The sequence below is a fragment of the Notolepis coatsorum genome (assembly GCF_963971535.1).
Source record: "Notolepis coatsorum genome assembly, chromosome: 2".
Classification (NCBI taxonomy): domain Eukaryota; kingdom Metazoa; phylum Chordata; class Actinopteri; order Aulopiformes; family Paralepididae; genus Notolepis; species Notolepis coatsorum.
In genome coordinates, this window is record NC_140166.1 from 175,475,062 (window position 1) to 175,496,560 (window position 21,499).

Sequence of the window (21,499 nt, forward strand, 5' to 3'; positions counted from 1 at the left end):
TCACCAATGATTCTGAGTTGGCAGATTGCATCTCTTGTTCCTTTTCCTTTGCGAAAACCCATTTGGCTATCCGAGAGCTGATGTTCAATTATGTCAACAACAAATCATGACCTGCACAAAACCATAAATCTAACGGGTAGCCTTTTTACAACGCATCCGCGTTTCCAGCGCTCTGATTGGCCAGGTCATGTGACATGTGCGCCCAATAGCGTGTTTGCCCATTTCCGCATCCAACAGCCTGCAAACTACCTGGCGTTCTATCGCCATGCTCTAAGACAAACTCTAACCTTAACTCTAATCCATTGTGAAGTCTGATGCCGGCTTCAACATGGACGGTCGCATTTTACCCAGCTCCCGTAACCAACGCAACAGATCAACAACAAAAAGGTATTTTGCGCATTTTCTACTTTCCCTCCTGTGGATTATGGACTTGTACCTGAATTCACAACTCAAGTAACAACTCCAGACAGAAGTGGAGGGTAGCGAAAACGCAAATCAGCAGTCCCATTGCGACTTCTACTTGTTAACGGGCATGGAGAGGAAACATCCAGCCTTCAGAGCCACGACTATCTACACAGTACTTACTGCGAATCCGGAACGAAAGAAATTACCCCCGACAGGCAAGTGTAATAAGAGATCAATGTTTTTATTATATCTGCTCATGTCGGGTGACATACACCAGAACCCTGGTCCCGTAATGACACGGAACCAGAGACTACAGTTAGATCTGCTGACCCAAGAAGCGGCAGCCAGCTTCGCCAGCACAACAGATCAACTGCTACCCACACAGACGGCGGCTAACGACATGATCAACGGCAACATTCCTCCTCTACCACCTCTGCAAAAGAACCCACGAGAGGCCACAGCGAGAGGGAAGGAACCGGGGTTCACAACCGAGGCGCCCAGCACGTCGCAGGGACAAAACAGCGAGGCATCGCTCCTCACACCGGCGCCGGCCGTCGAGATCAACAGCATCCACGCAACTGACGCTTCAGCCAGCAGTTGCACCAGCCGACCAGCAAGCTGCGACATACCCTCACCGAAGCCCCAGCAGACGAGGCGAGAGGGAGAGCGGCGCGGGACGTCGAGATCACCAAGGACCCGACGGTTAGCTCGGCTGGCCCTGCCATGCCAGCTAGTCTACCCGGGCCGGGGCCAGGACAAAAGGCACCCCCCCTCCCCCACAATGGAGTACTAACAGACACATCTGTAAACAACCAGCCCCCCCTCCACATCGCGGGCTTTCACACAGAGGAATACAGACTCCAGCAAAGGACAAAGGATCACCCCCTCCCCCCCTCCCCACTCACGGCACAAACAACAACAACGCCCCCCCTCCCCCCACCACAGGACAGGACACAAATGAACAGAGTTACCTCCAGTGTGACGACATCAATCAGATTACCAGCAAAAATGGACTTCATATATTCCACCTTAATACAAACAGCCTGAGACCTAAACTGGCTGAAATCAAACAGTTGTTTTTAAACGGTAAGGCTAACATATTGTGTTTCAAAGAAACAAAATTAGACTCATCTGTACAGGATCCAGAGATTGAAATTGAAAACTACTCAATAGTCAGGAGGGATAGAAACCAGTATGGAGGTGGCGTCTGTGTGTATATACACAAAGATACCAAATACATCAACCGTAGGCCTACTGACCTTAACCATGACGAAATTGAAACTGTTTGGATTGAAATCTTATTAGACAGGGCGATCACAGATGTAGCAGATGTTACAAAAACAAATGGCTGCACACAACCTTGCAGATGCCATACATCCAACTAATGGAAGATAGTTTAATTAACTTTAATTAACAGATTGCAGAATGGGTACAGTACAGTACAGCTCAATACACACAATTGTTAAGGGGATGCAGACCAGAGAAAGACTTTCGACTTGTTTACATCAGGGTCCACCATTTTCAATTCGTAATGAAATTGCTATTATGTGTCTGCATGAACACACAACTGTAACTGTACTCAAAAATAACAAAATAAGGGTTGTCTCAGTTCACAACTATATTAGTCAAGTTTTGGGTGGGACTTGTTTGCGTCCCTACAGCTTCTTATTCAATTGAGCGAGATGCTCGGTTATGTCACACAGCCAGTTTGCATCTGACAGTTCAGACAATATTTCTTCAACCCTTTGTTACCTATTCTGCCTGGATCTTTTTTGTATTTTGGGAGGTGAAATTGTCAAAGAATGTCTGAGGAGTAAGTGCTTTTGGCTTTTTTCCTTTGTTACTTCATCAATACCTCAGATGTTCAACATTATTATTTTAACACCGCTATTTTTTAACCCAAGATTAATGTTTAAAAAAAAAAAGTGCTCTTGGGGGGCCACATCAAATGACGTGGCGGGCCACATTTGGCCCGCGGGCCATGAGTTTGACACCTATGATCTAGGGGTAACAGTACTGTATATTTGAATACCGTTTATGTCACAAATGTATCAGTACTAAATACCTATATGTTCCTATGCCATAAATGTCATGTATGTTGTGTATGTCATAAATGTCTATATGAATTGAAAATGGGGGACCCTGATGGAAACAAGACAAACGTCTTTCTCAGGTCTGCATCCCCTTAACAATTGTGTGTATTGAGCCGTACTGTATTGTACCCATTCTGCAATCTGTTAAATAAAGTTTTCATTCATTCATTCATTCAACTTCGAAAGAGTGCCTAAGCTTAACCGGCTAAATAACTTGCCGTCACGCTCTAAGACAAACTCTAACCTTAACCAACTTCGAAGAGTGCCTAAGCTTAACCAGTGGAGAAACTTGCCGTCCCACGATCGGCGGTCATGTCACATGACCTGGCCAATCAGAGCGCAAAACGGGAACCCGGAAACGCGGTTGCGTTGTAAAAAGGTTTCAAGCCAGCGGCACAGAGCGAGTAGGGTATATCTGCAGAGCCGCAAGCCCACTAGTGCAGCAGCGGAACAGAGCAGCAGCTAGTCGCCAAACAGGTTCCTCACTGGCGACGTGAACCGAGCAATGTGACGTTTAGCAAGTGGGCTAGGAAGCTAGCTAGCGAAATATGAGCTAACCTTTTAGCTGCCACCACCATTTTGCTGCTGGGCAACCCAAGTACCGCTGGACAGGTAACGTTATGCTCAATAAAATATTTCTTGAAAACCGAAAAGCTGTAAACATTGCTTAAAAAAATAGGTTGCTACCATTTTATTGGCCATTGAATGTATTTGTATGGCTTGTTTGCTAACGAACTTGGATAGCATTACTGTCGCGTTAGCATGTCTTAAATTAGCCAGTAACAGGAAATAATTTCAATGATGATGGCTGTTAAAATAATCACATCGATGCTATTTACTAAAGTATTCACAGGCGATGTCTAGTAGTAGCGAACGTTAGCATACAAGTAGGTTAACATGAGCACAGCGGTGAACTGTTGATCTAACAACCAACCAACTTGAGTAGCATGTTGCTAACTGCTGGTTCGTGCTAACGGTAACCTGGCTCTGGTTTGCCACTTCCTGAATGCCCATCATGTCTTGAGCAAAAAGCAAAGGTACTTGAGATTTTATTACACTCGTGAAATTACACTTGTAACTACATGGCAGTCAGAGTAGGTACTGGTGACGCAGAAATCTGTTGGGGCTAGTTCCAGTAGGCCATGCGTGGAAACAGTCCCGTTTTTTGTGATGGAATAATATTCCATTACTATACATCAGGTGTATTAATTTTGTAATGTGTCATGTGGAAATGGTAAGTGGGGTCTTTATTATGATTATGCTTTTCTAACGTTGATTTGCATCCTTTGTAGACTTAAGTAATTGGCATCAATTTATGAACGTGCAATTGTTTTCTCAATGTTTCCGTCCTAGGCATTTGGGCTGCTGCCGAGAAGTGCTCCTTTGGTCAGCAACTCCAGTGTTTGTTTGTAAATGTGACGGGACATTATCAATTCTTCACCCAGCCTCACTATGGGTCAGGAACGGGGGAAGTATGATTTCTACATTGGCCTGTCATTAGCCATCAGCTCCAGCATCTTCATTGGAGGCAGTTTCATCCTCAAGAAGAAAGGGCTTCTTCGGTTGGCAAGGAAGGGGTCAATGCGAGCAGGTAATGTGTTTGATGTGGATTAGATTAGATTCTTCAAGTACAGTACAACAAAAAATATTTCGACATCCAACCAGAGTGCAAATGTAACAGTAAAGTGCAGTGTAACAATAGCAATATGCAATGTACACGTGATTAAACTGAGTAGGTAAGGGATGCATAACACTCGAGGGCAGAATTTGTTTTATTTAATTAAGCCTGGTTTGAACACAACTCGTTGAATTCATGTGACACTGAAACTCCGCTGAGAAGTCAGACCTGTGGTAAGGCCAGTAGCACAGTTGGTAACACCCTTCCTACATTTCTGGCATTGTCACTAGGCTATTGTATGGTATTTGCAAAAGGGTGGGGTCTGGTTGAATCCTCACTTACTGGACTGCACAAGCGCTTGAGATTACAGTAATGATTGACTTAACCAGAGGGGCCAGGATGTTTGGCCAGTGTTTATGGGACAAACATTTTTTTCAACGTTTTTCTAAAAAGAGATGAACATATCTTTGTTTTCCAGGGGCATATTTGCACTGTAATTCCAATTTTTAAACGACATTTATCACAAAGCCCTTGTTAATTTCCTACCTGCCTGACATAAAGTGTAAATCCAGGGAAATTATAATTTCTTTAGTCATAGTGGATACATTATCCAGTTGTATTACTTCACCACACACCTACTGTATATGAACATTACCCAAACTAAGAAAATATCACTCTGCTGCTGCTGACCAAGTGTATTTTACCCACCAGAGCATGCATGCATGACACCACAACAAATAAAATACTCTCGTCTCTGATGGCAGTGAAGTCATGTCTACATAATGTACAATGTTTCATTCTTCTAGGCCAGGGAGGTCATGCCTATCTGAAGGAGTGGCTATGGTGGGCTGGCTTATTATCAAGTAAGTACTGAGTCACTTTGAAAAGAACAATGGGAATGTTTTTACTCACAAAAGGGCACTACTGTCAAATTTATCAACATGTTAAATTAAATGTTTTGCTTCATTGTGCTGTCATGTCTAATCCTATCAGGGTTAGATGAATGTATTCGTGTACACTAATATTATTGGATGATAGTATATTGGTATTTCCCAGACCAACGAAAATAAGCACCATACATACTATTTTGGTACAGTCACGTAGTTTCACATTTAGACTAAGTTTATAAAAGAAATAATGAAATAAATTAAGAGGGCCATGAATATGATTTTATATAGAAAACCAATCCATCGGGGCTCCCCGGTGGCGCACCACGTAACCACAGGGTCCTGGGTTTGAATCCAGGCCAGGACATGTGCTGCATGTACTCCCCATCTCTCCCGCTCTCCCAATTTCCAAACTGTCCTATCTACAATAAAGCAGAAAATGCCATAACAAATATCAAAAAAATAAATTAAAAAACCCAATCCGTGTTTACACTTACTGTGACTGTCTTGTCTTCATAAGGAAATTAGTTATATATTTTACGTAATTTCCAAAACACACACTGGTTATCGTTACTTTTCCTCCCACATTGTAAATATTGGTATCTGACCCAAAAATACTATACACTAATATCTAGGCCTGAATGATGAAAAAATATATATATAATAAAACGTAAGATACTTGTGCCCTAATGATAAGGATACATGCTCAATGAAGAAACTCAATCCCATTGCCAAAAGAAAGTCTAACATGCCTATAAATACTTGTACTATGGAATTACACACTATGAATGTATCACATGGCCCATAACGGCCCCCCCAAACAGCACTGCCAACTCCAACAGACCCGTGCCCTGTGTGATCTTCAGGTATTGACAACGCCACTGCTACATACCCTACCACATGGCCCCTAATGGCACCACAACCCAATGTGTAGAAAATATCATTGAATTCTTTATTTATTTATAATAGTGATATAACTTGTAATAAAATACCCCTTGGCATTACTCCTTTTCCCATTGGATTTATTCTGGTAAATACCCAGTATGTCTGACACACTCACTTTATCTCGTATAGTAATGCATGTAAATTATTTGCAATATGGATATTGTTTTTCTATTGCAAAATCAATTGGATATTATTGTTCAGCCTTGCTGTCTTGTGGTTAACATCATTCACTTTCTTCCCTTCCAGTGGGCGCCGGGGAGGCAGCCAATTTTGCAGCTTATGCATTTGCTCCTGCTACTCTAGTCACCCCTCTGGGAGCTCTCAGCGTGCTCGTCAGGTACGTTACACACTTAACTGTCAACTTTATTAATTTCACTTCATTATAAATGAGAGAGAGCTTTTCATCAGTAAGGGCAACATGCATGCCTTTTTAAACCTTTCATGATTGATTGTTCAACCTCTGAGGACTCTCACTGATGACCCAGAAAAAAACAAATCTTGTTTTTCCATTGAGGTGTCTTCCTGGGTTAGACTACTATACTACCCATAATGACTTGCCCATAGAGTTGGGAAGCAGATGAATATTTTAGATGGGTTTAAATGGGCCTTCTTTTGTCCAAAAACTACATTTGAAAACAGAAGCGTCTCTTTCCAGAAATCATGACACGGCTACTCTAGATAAACTATCGTTGTGAACAGTTTCATTAAGAATATTAGGCTTGTTTGAGATTGGCTAGGCCTGCGCAGTTTTGACTACCGCCTTGCCAAGTGCATTGCATGACGGTTAGAATGTCGTCCGACTTGCTCTGGAAATCTGACTAGGCGAGGCGCGGAAATCTCACAGGAGCAAGGCACGCGCAGTCTTCAGGGCTAGGCAACGCAGTACCTCTCAACTGACTACTCGACGCAATGCATGATGGGAAAATACTTGCTCTGCTCTATCTGATCAGATAGACGTCTCATTTATTATTATTATTGGAGTTTGTGTACCAAGAGCTTCTTCAAATAACGTTATCTTATCCACCATTATTCCAAGATAAACTTCATGAACTGTCAGACAGACACCAAATTATTTTTATCAGAGTACTGACATTCACAATTGAACGCTTTACACATTCCTCATAAATGCTGTCTTAACACTTTGGACACCAGCGGTGTAAGCCATCCTTGTACTCAATGGGCCACCTCTTTAAGAGATAGGGATGCGTGGCGGTGTTTGCAGGGCTATATCTATATTCTATATTATAGCTATGGAGACAATACTATGGCTCATTTGACATCAACTATCCATCGTTCAACATGTGAAAAAGAATACATTTTCATGTATACGTTCGCGTGTTATACCGTGGTGAATATTGTATCGTTTCCTGGTTAATTCCTGAAAACGGCGCTATGGAGCAATACGTGAATTTTGCTAAAAGCGTTGTTCGCCTGGACACGCTATTATTTCCAAATCAAAGGTATATAATGGGTATTATGTTTCATCATGAATGCATGAAAGGGGGGGGGGGGGGTTGATGCTTTGATTGTCGGCAACGGCATACGTTTTGGAGTATGTTACATATTATGATTGTTGCGATCGATGTGAAATCATGGTTGGATCAAAGTAGGATTGATGTTATATAGTCCGTACCTTTACTAGGAGGTATCCCAAAAAGAATATTCCAATTGTCTGATCGCTATTTCCAGTATTGGTGTCCATTGGGTCCCCAACATAATCCGGCACAACACATGCATCGAGTGGCAATGGACACGTTCCAATGTGATCGGGTGAACCGCTAGACTTGCCTGGTCCAAAATTCTGCGCCCGGAGCGGTTTAAATGTAACACACAGTGTGCAATAAGGTTTCAAAGGGTGGGCGATACTGCCACCTAGCAGGATGCATCCGGTATTGCACTCTAGCGATCTCAGAATGATTTCCTATGGTAACGCAGAGGTCCGTGAGCCAGAAATTAATTAAAAAAAATCGAATAAAAGAAATAACGATGAAAACCTGACTATACTCGGGTATGGCGCTCAACCACTGGCGAGTTAACCCGACTATCCTCGGGTCTGGCGCTGAATGAGTTAATAATTCTGCAATGGAGTTTATATCAAAATAACAGTATCAACCCCCTGAACCAAATATAATGGCAAAGTTAATTGCAGAAGCTCTTGGTACATAAACTCCTGTATCCAATAATAATAATAAATGAAGACTTGATTCATATAAATTTGTGTGAATGAGTGAGTGTTATATAGGGGTGTAACGATGCGACCTCACAACGATTAATGTCGATTACGATTATTCAGGCAACGATTCAATGCATCATGAAATCTCTTCATTTGACCACGATTCGATACATTTTCGATACATTTTTTGAATACACAAATGTGGCTGGGGGAACTGATTCACTCAGCATGAATAGACTATAGGTCAATAAAAACAATACACACAAAAAAAAACATTAAATCTTTTTTTTTTTCTGATAAATTTAGATTATCGATCTAACATATTCAAATCGTGCATCGTTACACCCCTAGTGTTATAGTATTTCTACCTGTTCTCATTATACCCCCCACATAAAATCCAAAGGATAATTAGCTGGCCAAACATTATCAGTGCTCTCAATTATAATTAGCCAAAACTATAATATAGGTTAGGGCTGGGCGATTAATTGATATTATCGATTTAATTCGAATGAATGATTTACGATCGATTTTCCAAAAAAAAAAAAACTATTTAAGAGTCACATTTTATTTTACAAAAAGTGATGTTTGGTGAAAGTTAGATTTGCACTTTATTAATCCCAATAGGGAAATTCATTCTTGTTTGATGATCAAGAGGCACATTTTATTTGTTTTAAGTTTGGTGAAAAAGCATGTTATTGCACTATTAATACCAATAGGGACGTTCATTTTTGTTTGATCAAGAGTAACTATTTATATTATATATATATATATATATATATATATTATTATTTAAAAAAAAATGTAAGTGAAGTTTGCACTTCAATCCCAATAGGGACATTCATCTTGGTTTGATCATTTATTTGTGTCAAATAAAAACAAAGGTTATTTGAATGATTTCCTTGGCGTTTCTAGTTTTCAAGAGAAAAAAATCGATTAAAATCATAAATCTGATTTAAAAAAATAATAATCTGGGATTTTATTTTTAGGCCATATCGCCCAGCCCTAATATAGGTTTATATCTCATTGCACACATCTTGCATGATAAAGCGTCTGCTGAATAATTCTGTTTAGCATATATATATATATATATATATATATAATATATATATAATTCTGTTTTGCCTCAATATACAGTGTATATATATTGATGCAAAACAGAATTATTCAGCTGTGTGTGGGAACGTGAACACGATATCTGCCATGCGAGACTAGGCTACAGTCAACTCCGAAGTGTTCGACTTTCTGACTCATCCCCCGGCTGCAATCGTCTACTCTCGCTTGTTTTCGAGGCGAGCCGAAAGTAATAGTAACCACCTTAACCCTTTCACTACCACACTACAGAAGGTTAACCCTTTCACTACCACACTACACTGTTAACCGTATGTAGTGTGTTAGTGAAAGGGTTAACCTTCTGTAGTGAAAGGGTTAAGCACACTTGCATCATGCTACCTTTACAATAGAATGCTTTTCATTTGTATTTTATCCATTTTGACGCTGTTGGAGACAAACAAGGGGAGATATAACGATACGTCCAACACATGTCCTGAACTGCGTTATATGTCCGTCCGTCCCTCTCCTCTATCACCATGGAGCTGCCAACAAAATATCCAAATGATGTGATATTTTGGGAAATGGAGACAGCCCTGTGCCAGACCAATGCATGGTGTTGGTGTCTCTGCAGACTTAAGCTCATGTTTGATTTAAAGGTGGATGGTTCCTTTAAAAATGTGCTGTTTACTTTATCTGTACATGTTGCCCCTATCAACGGCACTGCAGCTGATGCTGCACAATGGTCACTCCTGGGGGGGGGAACTTAATAGGCCATTACAGCACAAAAGGCAGATTTCTACTTGAGATAATAACCCCCGACAGGCCTGTATCTAAACATGGAAATGGGAATAGAAACCAACATAAAAAATAGGGAAACAAGTCCAGGCACGCACTCCAGGTTCTTCAAATTTATTGGCAGCCTGAAATCATGACGTTTCTGTGTGAACACACCTTCTTCAGAATGGCTCGCTATAGACGCGAGCTGAAAAATCGATTCTCTTATTTCCTCATCGGCGATCACAGCCAAACAGCCACATCACACATAGGGGACACGCTGATATCTCCGCAAATACAGCTCCGATTACCCCAAGACTGGTGACAGACTCCTTACCTTAGATCAGATGTTCTCCAAAAAGAGTATTCCAATTCCTGATCGCCATTCCAAATATCGATCACGCTTATTGATTGATTATTGGCTGCTGTAAATATATATTCCAGGCTGATTTCCATCCCGCGAGCAGATCCCTCTTGAGCAGACTGCTCGCCAGCACAAGGAGCCAGTTGGCTCCCCCCCCCCAGAGATCTACAGATCCCAGGTCTAAGCGACTGACCTGCAGTTACACAGGGATAGACGATAGGGGGCGCTTTTTTCCAATCTGAGCTCCTGTAGGGGCTGGTGTACCAATGGGAGACTCGGTTGATGAAATATGAATTCAGATCGCTAATAAAACGATATTTGTCGTCGTGGGCACTGAAAGGGTTAATCTAATGAGAACACGCAGCCTGCGTTTAAAAAGAAATCAAATGTCTTTCCCCTCACGCATTAAACGTGCCCTGGCTGGCTGGCTCGGCGAGGCTCTCGCTCCACTCTGTAGCCTAGACCGGCTCTACCGGACCCGGTGTCTGTGGGGGCAGTGGCGGGCGAGGTGGCGAGCTTCTCTCACGGTTTTCTGGACAGCTTCGGTCCCTCGCTGGTTCACGGTGGTGGCGCATCATCATCTGCGTCTCGCCGGAGTCATGGTGTATTATTAGCAGTGTAAAGACAGCGCAACTGTCTTTCCGGTATGTCAAGTATTTGAGCCGTGCCGTTTATTAAAGTCGACGCGTAAATACGGCAATTTGGGGGTAGAGGTGCGTGTTCACCGGCAGAGGGGTCGGTGGACAGGGAGCAGGCTTTTGCCCCGAGCGGGACTCAAGCCGCCAACACGGAGCTGCACGAGAGAGCAGTTGAGCTGCACCTTGGACAGCGTGACAAATGCACCCATTTCATTGGCTGTCACTCTGTATTAGACCTATACATGGCTGGCCCTGCAGGGGTGCGTGTTTCTTCTGGCTCACTCGAGTGACACTGACACACTTAATTGGAGTGAGGCATTCAATTAACTTTTTTTAAAAATAATAATAATTATTATTATGATCTTTGAATTGCGGGACATTGTTCTGTTGGAGTTGGACGCGGGACATTATCGGGACTGTCCCGTGGGACTGGTGGGCACCCTAGTTGCAGTACTGTCTGTGAGGAGAAGTAACTGATGGTACGCGGTGGTGGTGTTGTTGTTGCAGTGCGGTCCTCTCCTCGTACTTCCTGACGGAGCGGTTGAACCTGCATGGGAAGCTTGGCTGCCTGCTCAGTATTCTGGGCTCCACTACCATGGTAATCCACGCTCCCAAAGAGGAGGAAATCAGCAGCCTTGAACACATGTCCAGGAAGCTGGTGGACCCAGGTAAAATAAATATATACTTACTACAAAGTAGATCAGAGCAGCAAGCGGAAAATTCATCCAAGCTAATATTTTTAGATGTGAAGCACCTCATAGACCAGCAATATCACAAACTCATTCACTCATGGTTAACCACTCTGCCCCTAGTGGCAGCTTACATACATGATTTTTAGTTCAATCAAGAGCCTGGAAGGCAGAATGAATGCTTTGCATCTATGACACTGTGTGTCCTCATTATAATAATGGTATTTGTAGTCACTCATTACTGTTACCGTATACCAATTCAGGTCTTTCTAATCTATGTAGCACCTTTTGGGAAAGAGATATGGCTCGATGTTTGACCAAGCATTTCCACTTCATTGGTATTTCATGACTTTCATATAAACTAAGCTAACCCCCCTCCATCTCTCCGTAGGCTTCTTGCTCTTTGCCACTCTAGTTATCATTGTGGCTCTCATCTTCATCTTCATCGTGGGTCCCCGCCACGGTCAGACCAACATCCTGGTGTACATCACCATCTGCTCGGTGATCGGGGCGCTGTCGGTGTCTTGTGTGAAGGGACTGGGCATCGCCATCAAGGAAGCCATCGCCGGGAGTCATGTGGCGGGAAACCCCCTGGCGTGGGTCCTGCTCCTCGGCCTGCTGGCCTGCATCAGCACGCAGATAAACTACCTGAACAAGGCCCTGGACATCTTCAACACCTCCCTGGTGACCCCCATCTACTACGTGTTCTTCACCACGTCCGTGCTCACCTGCTCCGCCATCCTCTTCAAGGAGTGGGAGCACATGGGCGCCGCCGATGTCATCGGGACCCTCAGCGGCTTCCTCACCATCATCGTGGGCATCTTCCTGCTCCACGCCTTCAAGGACGTCAGCGTCAGCCTGGCCGCCCTGGCCGTGTCCATGGCCACCAGGAAGGAGGAGAGGCCGACGGCCAACGGCGCGGCTTCACACAGCAGCAGCTACGAACTGCTACACAACGACTGCGCAGAGGACATGGAGGAGAGGGAAGTGGGCTTGCCTTTCGATAGCGTTTCCAGAAGGAACGGTGCAATCACGAGCTCATAGGGTCATGAAGGGAACTAGTTTGCAGCACCATACTGGCTACAGAACTGCGGCGTTCGTGGCTGGACCCGGTCTTTAAAAAAAACTAATAAAATAAAAAAAACCTTAAGACAATCAGCTTTAGGGGAATATTGACTTGGATGGACCAATCGATTGTACTTATCGTTTTAATTTGCCTTATTTTTCTCAACTTGACTTGTATACAGTTAGAACTTTATTTCATTCCTCTGTAGCCCTGTATATAGTCTGAGTTTGTTTTTGTTCTTTTTGGAAGCCTTTTTGTTATATTATGTACAGATATATCTGCACTGACTTTCGTTCGATAAATCTAGATAAATTGTCGTTTTAATGAGATGAGGCCCTGCTGAGTGGCTATAAAATATGGGACAGTCACTAAGGTTTGTGTTCTCGTGATACTTGAAAGTAACAATTGTTGGGGCGTCACCATGAACCTTTTTTGTATCGTTTACATAAAAAGCGCTCAAGATCAACCAACAGATTTGTTACATATTTATTGAATTAAAATGATTAAAACATTTGAAACACAAGGCACAGTGAATAAAAGCTTAACATGTGGAAGAACTTGTTACTTCTCAGATTTCCTTTTTAAAATGTTAAGTTTAGCATGCATAGCATATGTTTGACAGTATAGAAAATAAATTTTTACGTTCACCCCCACTTAAAATAAGCTACCATTTCATGTTCCACCACTGCAACAAACCCTTAAATAGTTGATAAAAGTAATTTCCCCTCCCCTGATCTATAGCTTTCCATAAGTATAAAACACAAAAGTAGAGTTTATCACAAAAAGCTATTCATTTTTCATAAGGCACAAGTGAATACAAAATTAATTCTTACAGATAAAAATGTGGCCCAACTTAATCGTGGTCCATTGCTGCTGAACACCTAAAGTGAAAGGAATATTTCTGGTTGGTCTGATAGGAGTGAATGACACCACCTATCCGGGAACTGTTTTATTGCCGGTCCAAGAGATCTGGACGGTGAGAGAAGAAGCTCAGTTGCTGGCGAGGGATTGGTGGATAGGTGGCTGGAAGCATCGGACGTGTTCCACCGGCATGTTTTCGCCGTCTCCGGGCTTCAGGTACTTGTTCAGAATGGCAAAGATTTCGTCGTTGAGAACTTGGAATTTCCTGATTCTGTCCACCATCTTCTTCAGTGGCTAAAGGAGAGAAAGAGGCTTGTTTTTGTTGCATTTTCAATCAAAGGACATTTGATCATATAATATTCTCTTAATATAGATACCAAATGGCACTATGACAAGACAAAAATTTGGGACTTCATTACCTACATCCAAAGCTTTTTTTTTTATAAAGAAATGGAGAAACCCCATATATCGTAACAAGGAAATAACAAAATGTCAATAAAATAACCTAGTTAAGTCAGACCCGGTTGCACACTCATTTGTATTTCAACAATAAGGATGGTCAGTTAGGGACATTTGCTATTGTAGTTCTTTAGAGTGAATATCGTTGACCTGTTAATGTCCTGCATTTTCTTCACCAGACTTTGGTTTACCTTTCTTATGATGCAATAGTGTTTGTCAACTTGATGGCTAGTAAACACAAGAGCTCAAAATGACCATCCTGCCTGAACACATTAATTTAGTTTGACAGTTATTGAGAGCAATTGAGATTGAATATGGCCATCAGTGATACTGAATGTTCTTAATAATTTTATTTCTCTATGCATTATTCCTCTTTTCAATTAATCAAATTGGAATTAAGTTAAAATCAAATGAACTGTTCATCTTGTACATAAGGGGCAACAGTGGCTCAGGAGGTAGCAGTCATCTGGTAATCCGGAGGTTCCCGGTTCGAATCCCGCTTCTCCCAGGCAGCGTGTCGAAGTGTCCTTGAGCAAGACACTTAACCCCTAACTACTCCTGATGAGCAGGTTGGCATGTGAAAGTGTGAGTGAATGGGTAAAATGTGAGGAACAAATTGTAACACGATTTAGATAAAAGCGTTATATAAGTGCACTATTTACATTTCTTCCTGGTGGCTTTGACAAAACAAGCTATTTTACACAGTAAATACATTTTATATCAAAGACGACAATTCGGGGACCATTGTAGAAGTTCCAGTAGACTAGAGTGTGATCACAGATGACACTAAGGACAAGCTGAGGGCAGACAAGAGATTTTCATGGAGCCAGTCGAATAACCATTATAACTACAAAGAGGAAAATAAAAATAAGTGCACAGCCCCACAAAATACACCTTGTTGACAGTTTATGACATACGGTATTATAGTACCTTGGCCGAGTTCCAATCCCATATTCATTACATATTCACTAAACTGAGATGAACTGTAAAAAAATATATATTTTTGGAAGCCTAACTTGTTTACAGATGATGATAGGTAACAGTCCTTTCTCAGCACAATCCATGCTCTTCTTCATACTAGCTCTGGCTAGTTGGCCACAAACCAATAATAATAGTCAAAGTCAGTACAAGCTGACTGAGGCTCACTGGAATCTACTTTGTGTGCACTGTGGAGTCGTTTTTCAATTAAATGTGTTTTAAATGTGCTTTATAAATAAAACCTACTTAATAAAATGGAATAACTTTTTTTAAATGTAGTTTCAATAGGCTCACAATGTGAAATCACTTGTTTTATCAAAGAGAAATGTATGAGAAAAAACATCATTGATTTGATTAGACTAAATTGAGTTAAATGGGGAATAATGCATAGAAATGAAACGATTGAACATTGTCGTACTTACTTATTGTATAACAAAGTGAATCAAATTGGAATTTTACCTGTTAACATAAACAGGATACCCGTTTTGACTTTCCTTTCCCACTATTTGTCCTGGTGGCTCACCTCGCTACGGAGCACCATGTGGTGGCAACATCCTGGGTTTGAATCCAGCCTAAGACCTTTGCTGCATGTCATCCCCCTTCTCTCTACCCCCGATTTCCTGTCACTCACTGTCCTATATAATAAAGAGCAGACATGCCCGCCTAGAAAATATCTTGCTTTTTCATTTTTTTACCACTGTACAACTATCTACTAACTGAAGTGTCAGGGCGAGCAGAACTCTAATGTTATAACTCTAGTGCTATAATGACTAGTGATCTAATGACTAGTGCTATAATGAATCTAGTGATATAATGACTAGTGCTATAATTAATCTAGTGATATAATGACTAGTGCTATAATGAACCTAGTGATATAATGACTAGTGATATAATGACTAATGCTATAATGAATCTAGTGATATAATGACTAGTGATATAATGACTAGTGATATAATATCTAGTGCTATAATGAATCTAGTGATATAATGAATCTAGTGATATAATGAATCTAGTGATATAATGACTAGTGCTATAATGACTAGTGATATAATGACTAGTGCTATAATGAATCTAGTGATATAATGACTAGTGATATAATGACTAGTGATATAATGACTAGTGCTATAATGACTAGTGATATAATGACTAGTGCTATATAATGACTAGTGCTATAATGACTAGTGCTATAATGACTAGTGATATAATGACTAGTGCTATACTGAATCTAGTGCTATAATGACTACTAGTGATATAATGACTAGTGCTATACTGAATCTAGTGCTATAATGACTAGTGCTATAATGACTAGTGCTATAATGACTAGTGCTATAATGACTAGTGCTATAATGACTAGTGCTATAATGACCAGTGCTATAATGACTAGTGCTATAATGACTAGTGCTATAATGACCAGTGCTATAATGACTAGTGATATAATGACTAGTGCTATAATGACCAGTGCTATAATGACTAGTGATATAATGACTAGTGATATAATGACTAGTGCTATAATGAATCTATTGATATAATGACTAACGTCACGGTGACCAATCGCGGCCACTCTTATTGTCTGGGACCAAATACGGCCACGCCCCACTCCCAGCAAAAAGTGGGAATCTCTAGAATGGGTTTGGGGCGTCCTGTATACGGAAGTGGCTCTCAAGGTGACGATTAGACAACACTTTTTTGTTGTCAGTAGATGGCAGCATTGGTTTAAAATTAAAGGCTGAAAATGTTGAGAACTACAACACTGCATTTCCCAAGAGCGTTAGCACAGGTCGCAGGTCACTGGGATGTGTCTATATTCTCCGACGCGATCTGAACAGCGTTAAACGATACTGCGACCTCGGTATAGCGACCGAGAATGGCCAACTAATTATCTTAACAAAAGTGCGCTGGTAGCGTTACATATGTTGTCTAAAGGGGGACATATGGTACAATTTAAGATTCTAATGATAATCGGCATATAAAGGACAACATAGAGCATCGTTAATTTGTAAGAAACCTCAATGAAAACGGCGCAGGGTGCTATTGTTATGAAAATGTGATAGAATCCTATAAAAATGTGGACGCATTTGGCCTACGTTCCGTTAGTGCTATAATGAATCTAGTGCTATAATGAATCTAGTGCTATACTGACTAGTGATATAATGACTAGTGCTATAATGAATCTAGTGATATAATGACTAGTAGTGATATAATGACTAGTGCTATAATGACTAGTAGTAATATAATGACTAGTGCTATACTGACTAGTGATATAATGACTAGTGCTATACTGACTAGTGCTATAATGACTAGTGCTATAATGACTAGTAGTGATATAATGACTAGTGCTATAATGAATCTAGTGCTATACTGACTAGTGATATAATGACTAGTGCTATAATGAATCTAGTGATATAATGACTAGTGCTATACTGACTAGTGCTATAATGACTGACTAGTGCTATACTGACTAGTGCTATAATGACGAGTGCTATACTGACTGACTAGTGCTATAATGACTAGTAGTGATATAATGACTAGTGCTATAATGAATCTAGTGCTATACTGACTAGTGATATAATGACTAGTGCTATAATGAATCTAGTGATATAATGACTAGTGCTATACTGACTAGTGCTATACTGACTGACTAGTGCTATAATGACGAGTGCTATACTGACTAGTGCTATACTGACTGACTAGTGCTATACTGACTAGTGCTATACTGACTGACTAGTGCTATACTGACTAGCGCTATAATGACTAGTGCTATAATAATGACGAGTGCTATAATGACTAGTGCTATACTGACTAGTGCTATAATGAATCTAGTGCTATAATGACTAGTGCTATAATGACTAGTGCTATAATGAATCTAGTGATATAATGACTAGTGCTATACTGAATCTAGTGCTATAATGACTAGTGCTATACTGAATCTAGTGCTATAATGACTAGTAGTAATATAATGACTAGTGCTATAATGAATCTAGTGCTATACTGACTAGTGATATAATGACTAGTGCTATAATGAATCTAGTGATATAATGACTAGTAGTGATATAATGACTAGTGCTATAATGACTAGTAGTAATATAATGACTAGTGCTATACTGACTAGTGATATAATGACTAGTGCTATACTGACTAGTGCTATAATGACTAGTGCTATAATGACTAGTAGTGATATAATGACTAGTGCTATAATGAATCTAGTGCTATACTGACTAGTGATATAATGACTAGTGCTATAATGAATCTAGTGATATAATGACTAGTGCTATACTGACTAGTGCTATAATGACTGACTAGTGCTATACTGACTAGTGCTATAATGACGAGTGCTATACTGACTGACTAGTGCTATAATGACTAGTAGTGATATAATGACTAGTGCTATAATGAATCTAGTGCTATACTGACTAGTGATATAATGACTAGTGCTATAATGAATCTAGTGATATAATGACTAGTGCTATACTGACTAGTGCTATACTGACTGACTAGTGCTATAATGACGAGTGCTATACTGACTAGTGCTATACTGACTGACTAGTGCTATACTGACTAGTGCTATACTGACTGACTAGTGCTATACTGACTAGCGCTATAATGACTAGTGCTATAATAATGACGAGTGCTATAATGACTAGTGCTATACTGACTAGTGCTATAATGACTAGTGTTATAATGACTAGCAGTGCTATAATGACTAGTGCTATACTGACTAGTGCTATAATGACTCGTGCTATAATGACTCGTGCTATAATAATGACTAGCGCTATAATGACTAGTGCTATAATGACTAGTGCTATAATGACTAGCGCTATAATGACTAGTGCTATAATAATGACTAGTGCTATAATGACTAGTGCTATAATGACTCAGGGACTTGTTAATGACAGCACCTGTTGACCCCTCCCTCTAGACTCACCACGCTCTTGATGATCTCATCCTTGCCATCGTGTTTCTGCACCTTGAGGAGGTGGTAGCTGAAGTCCAGGATGTCGAAGCGTCTCTGTTGACCCAGGAGGGCGATGATCATGCAGCCTGCCCAGTGAAGGCCGTCTCCAAAGCACTGCCTAGAGAATGAGTGTGTGAAGGGTGCACAGGTCAGTTATCGCAACAGTACACTATCATTTTAGACCATATGGATTTGATTTTGGCTGGGCAATAATTTAATGAAATTATTGCTTATTTTAATTGTAGAATCTCTCTTTTGATAAGCAAAAGTTAAAGGGGCACTTCACCAAAAAAATAAAAAATTCTCTTATATATCACATTCAGCTATTGAGAGTGAATGAGCTTGAATATGGCCACCCATGATGGCATTAGCTGAACACTGATTCCTTGTGTTGTGTTAATTACAGCTCCATGAAATGATGTAGATGAAAAAATATCCTTAATTAGGGACTGCTACTTTATAATTTCATTGAGCTGTAATTAACACAGCAAATCTGTTAAGAGTTTTGGGATGTGTGTGAGATTATGTGCAAATTAAATCAGCACCAAAAATGTGAAAGTTAAAGAGTTTTTATTTTGATATTGCGGTGAATATCATTCCTTATCATTGTGGGAAATAATGTCCTCTATTATTGCCCAGCCCTGGATCTCGATTATCTAAAAGAGAAACGTTGTGTACTGCACTCACTCCACAGTGAACTCGTGGGCCCCTACTGGGATGCAGTAAACAAACTGCATGGCACTCCAGAGACGATGGAACTCCACGCACTCGTCCACGTGCATCACGCCGTTGCTGGGCAACGGGCCGCGCCAGATGGGGTCATCCAGGAAGCCTCGTACGCGGGTGAGGATGACTTCGAACATGGACAGACCGCAGCACAGACGCTCTTTGGTCAACAGGTCTCCCTCCCGAGCGATGGCGATTTGCTACAAGTGAGAGAGTCAAGGGCATCAAGTTGGCGACAGCTCAACTGACCGATCTCAAACCACCGCCCTCCTTTCTTGATCCTCCAATCGCAACCGTTGAAAAAAACGTTGTCCCGAGGATGGCAACCGTTGTGATTGGAGGATCAAGAAAAGAGGGCGGGGTTTAAGATAGCAGTGTTTCCCACAGGATTTTGTGAGACTGTGGTGGGTGAACCTCGGCCCCTCTAGGGGTGTTTTTTTTGTACATTTTAAAGTTAAATGCATCAATCTGGTGCACTTTTGCGAGCAAAATAAAGAGGCTAGATCTATGATGAACTTTGTGCTCAAAACACAAAATCGACTAGACTAGTGCTTCCCAATCCTCTCCTCGAAGCACCCCAGCCGTTCAATGTATTTGTTAAATTCCACCACCAGCACATCTGATTCAATTTAACTAGCCCTTTATTAGTTGAATCAGGTGTGCTGGTGGTGGAATTGAACAAATACATGGAATGGCTGGGGTGCCTCGAGGAGAGGTTTGGGAACCACTGGACTAGAGCATACATTTGAGCCATCAAAGAAATTAATCAAAAGTGGTTACCTGTGTTGAACTGGTTTATTTTTTTAGAAAATAAAAAAATATACTGGATTACTATTACGACTACTACCACTGCCAATACTACTGATACATCCCTATTGGCAAACTTTATATTTAAAAAAATAAAAAGTAAAAAAAATATATATATATATTATATATTTATTTTTTTAATAGAATTGATCTTTTTCGGTTCATTATACAACTGTGGCGGGACTAGGTAATTAATGGGAAACACTGAGATAGGTCAATTAGAATCACAGAAAATAATTAGAACCACAGAAAATAATAAGAATATGATTGTTATTTTGTTCTTTTATTACTTGAGTTTTCATTTATGTCTGGGATTTGTATTTGCTGCTTTTTGACTGTGATTACTGTACCTGCGTTGTTAATATAAATATTGTTATCATCATTATATCATCACCTTGCTTGGTGCATTTCTGATTCATCATTAGTGATAATCATGCCGCTCACATAATGACAGCGGAGGCTCCTAGAACAGGCCTACCTGCGGTGTACCGAGACGCTCGATCAGTGGAACCAAGTGCAGCGCTGTGTACTTGGCCTCCAGGCGCTTCATCTTGGCATCCAGACGCTCGCCCTCTGCCAACGAGAGGGAAAGACTGATTTACCCCCGAAACACAAAACACACACACTTTCTTAGGTTGCGTTTACGGATACATGGAGCCGTTAGTGTTTACCTTTGACGTGGACTCTGGGGAGAATGTTCTGGAATGGTGCAGCATGTAGCAGATCACAAACTTCCTCCTGGGACTACAGAAAATATATATATGGGGGGCGGGGGTTAAAACAAGGGGATGTCTGAATGCACATTCTTAAATTTGACAACACATCTGACTTGCGTCCTGGTTAAAGCTCCTGGCAAAATTATCAAACTACAGATAATAATTTCCTACATTATTGCCCAGCCCTGGATTTGGTGATTATCTCTAAGAAACATTGTGTAGTTGTACCGTGTACTGCACTTGTGCTGTACGATGTCAATACATTTGAATCTAATCTAAACAAGTCTTTTTCAGTTAT

At 40.9% G+C, this 21,499-nt stretch overlaps 2 protein-coding genes across 3 annotated transcripts in view; one reads left to right on the top strand and one right to left on the bottom strand.

Moving 5' to 3' along the window:
- Positions 1–13,036, top strand: part of LOC311223251 (magnesium transporter NIPA2-like) — a 42,138-nt gene extending 29,102 nt beyond the window's left edge. Inside the window, 6 exon segments of the mRNA XM_084308023.1 lie at positions 3,852–3,928; positions 3,930–4,089; positions 4,923–4,979; positions 6,195–6,285; positions 11,455–11,615; positions 12,028–13,036. Coding sequence (XP_084164149.1) covers positions 3,852–3,928; positions 3,930–4,089; positions 4,923–4,979; positions 6,195–6,285; positions 11,455–11,615; positions 12,028–12,680 — 1,199 coding nt within the window. The 3' untranslated portion in view covers positions 12,681–13,036.
- A 136-nt stretch (positions 13,037–13,172) lies between these two features.
- cyfip1 (cytoplasmic FMR1 interacting protein 1) overlaps positions 13,173–21,499 on the bottom strand; it is a 104,614-nt gene continuing 96,287 nt past the window's right edge. For both annotated transcript variants that reach the window (XM_084308022.1, XM_084308021.1), the window contains exons 27-31: positions 21,157–21,229; positions 20,964–21,058; positions 19,640–19,878; positions 18,923–19,070; positions 13,173–13,857 (exon numbers count right to left, since the gene is read on the bottom strand). In XM_084308022.1, the coding sequence (XP_084164148.1) occupies positions 13,693–13,857; positions 18,923–19,070; positions 19,640–19,878; positions 20,964–21,058; positions 21,157–21,229 (720 nt within the window). In that variant the 3' untranslated portion in view covers positions 13,173–13,692. The remainder of the gene's footprint in view (positions 13,858–18,922; positions 19,071–19,639; positions 19,879–20,963; positions 21,059–21,156; positions 21,230–21,499) is intronic.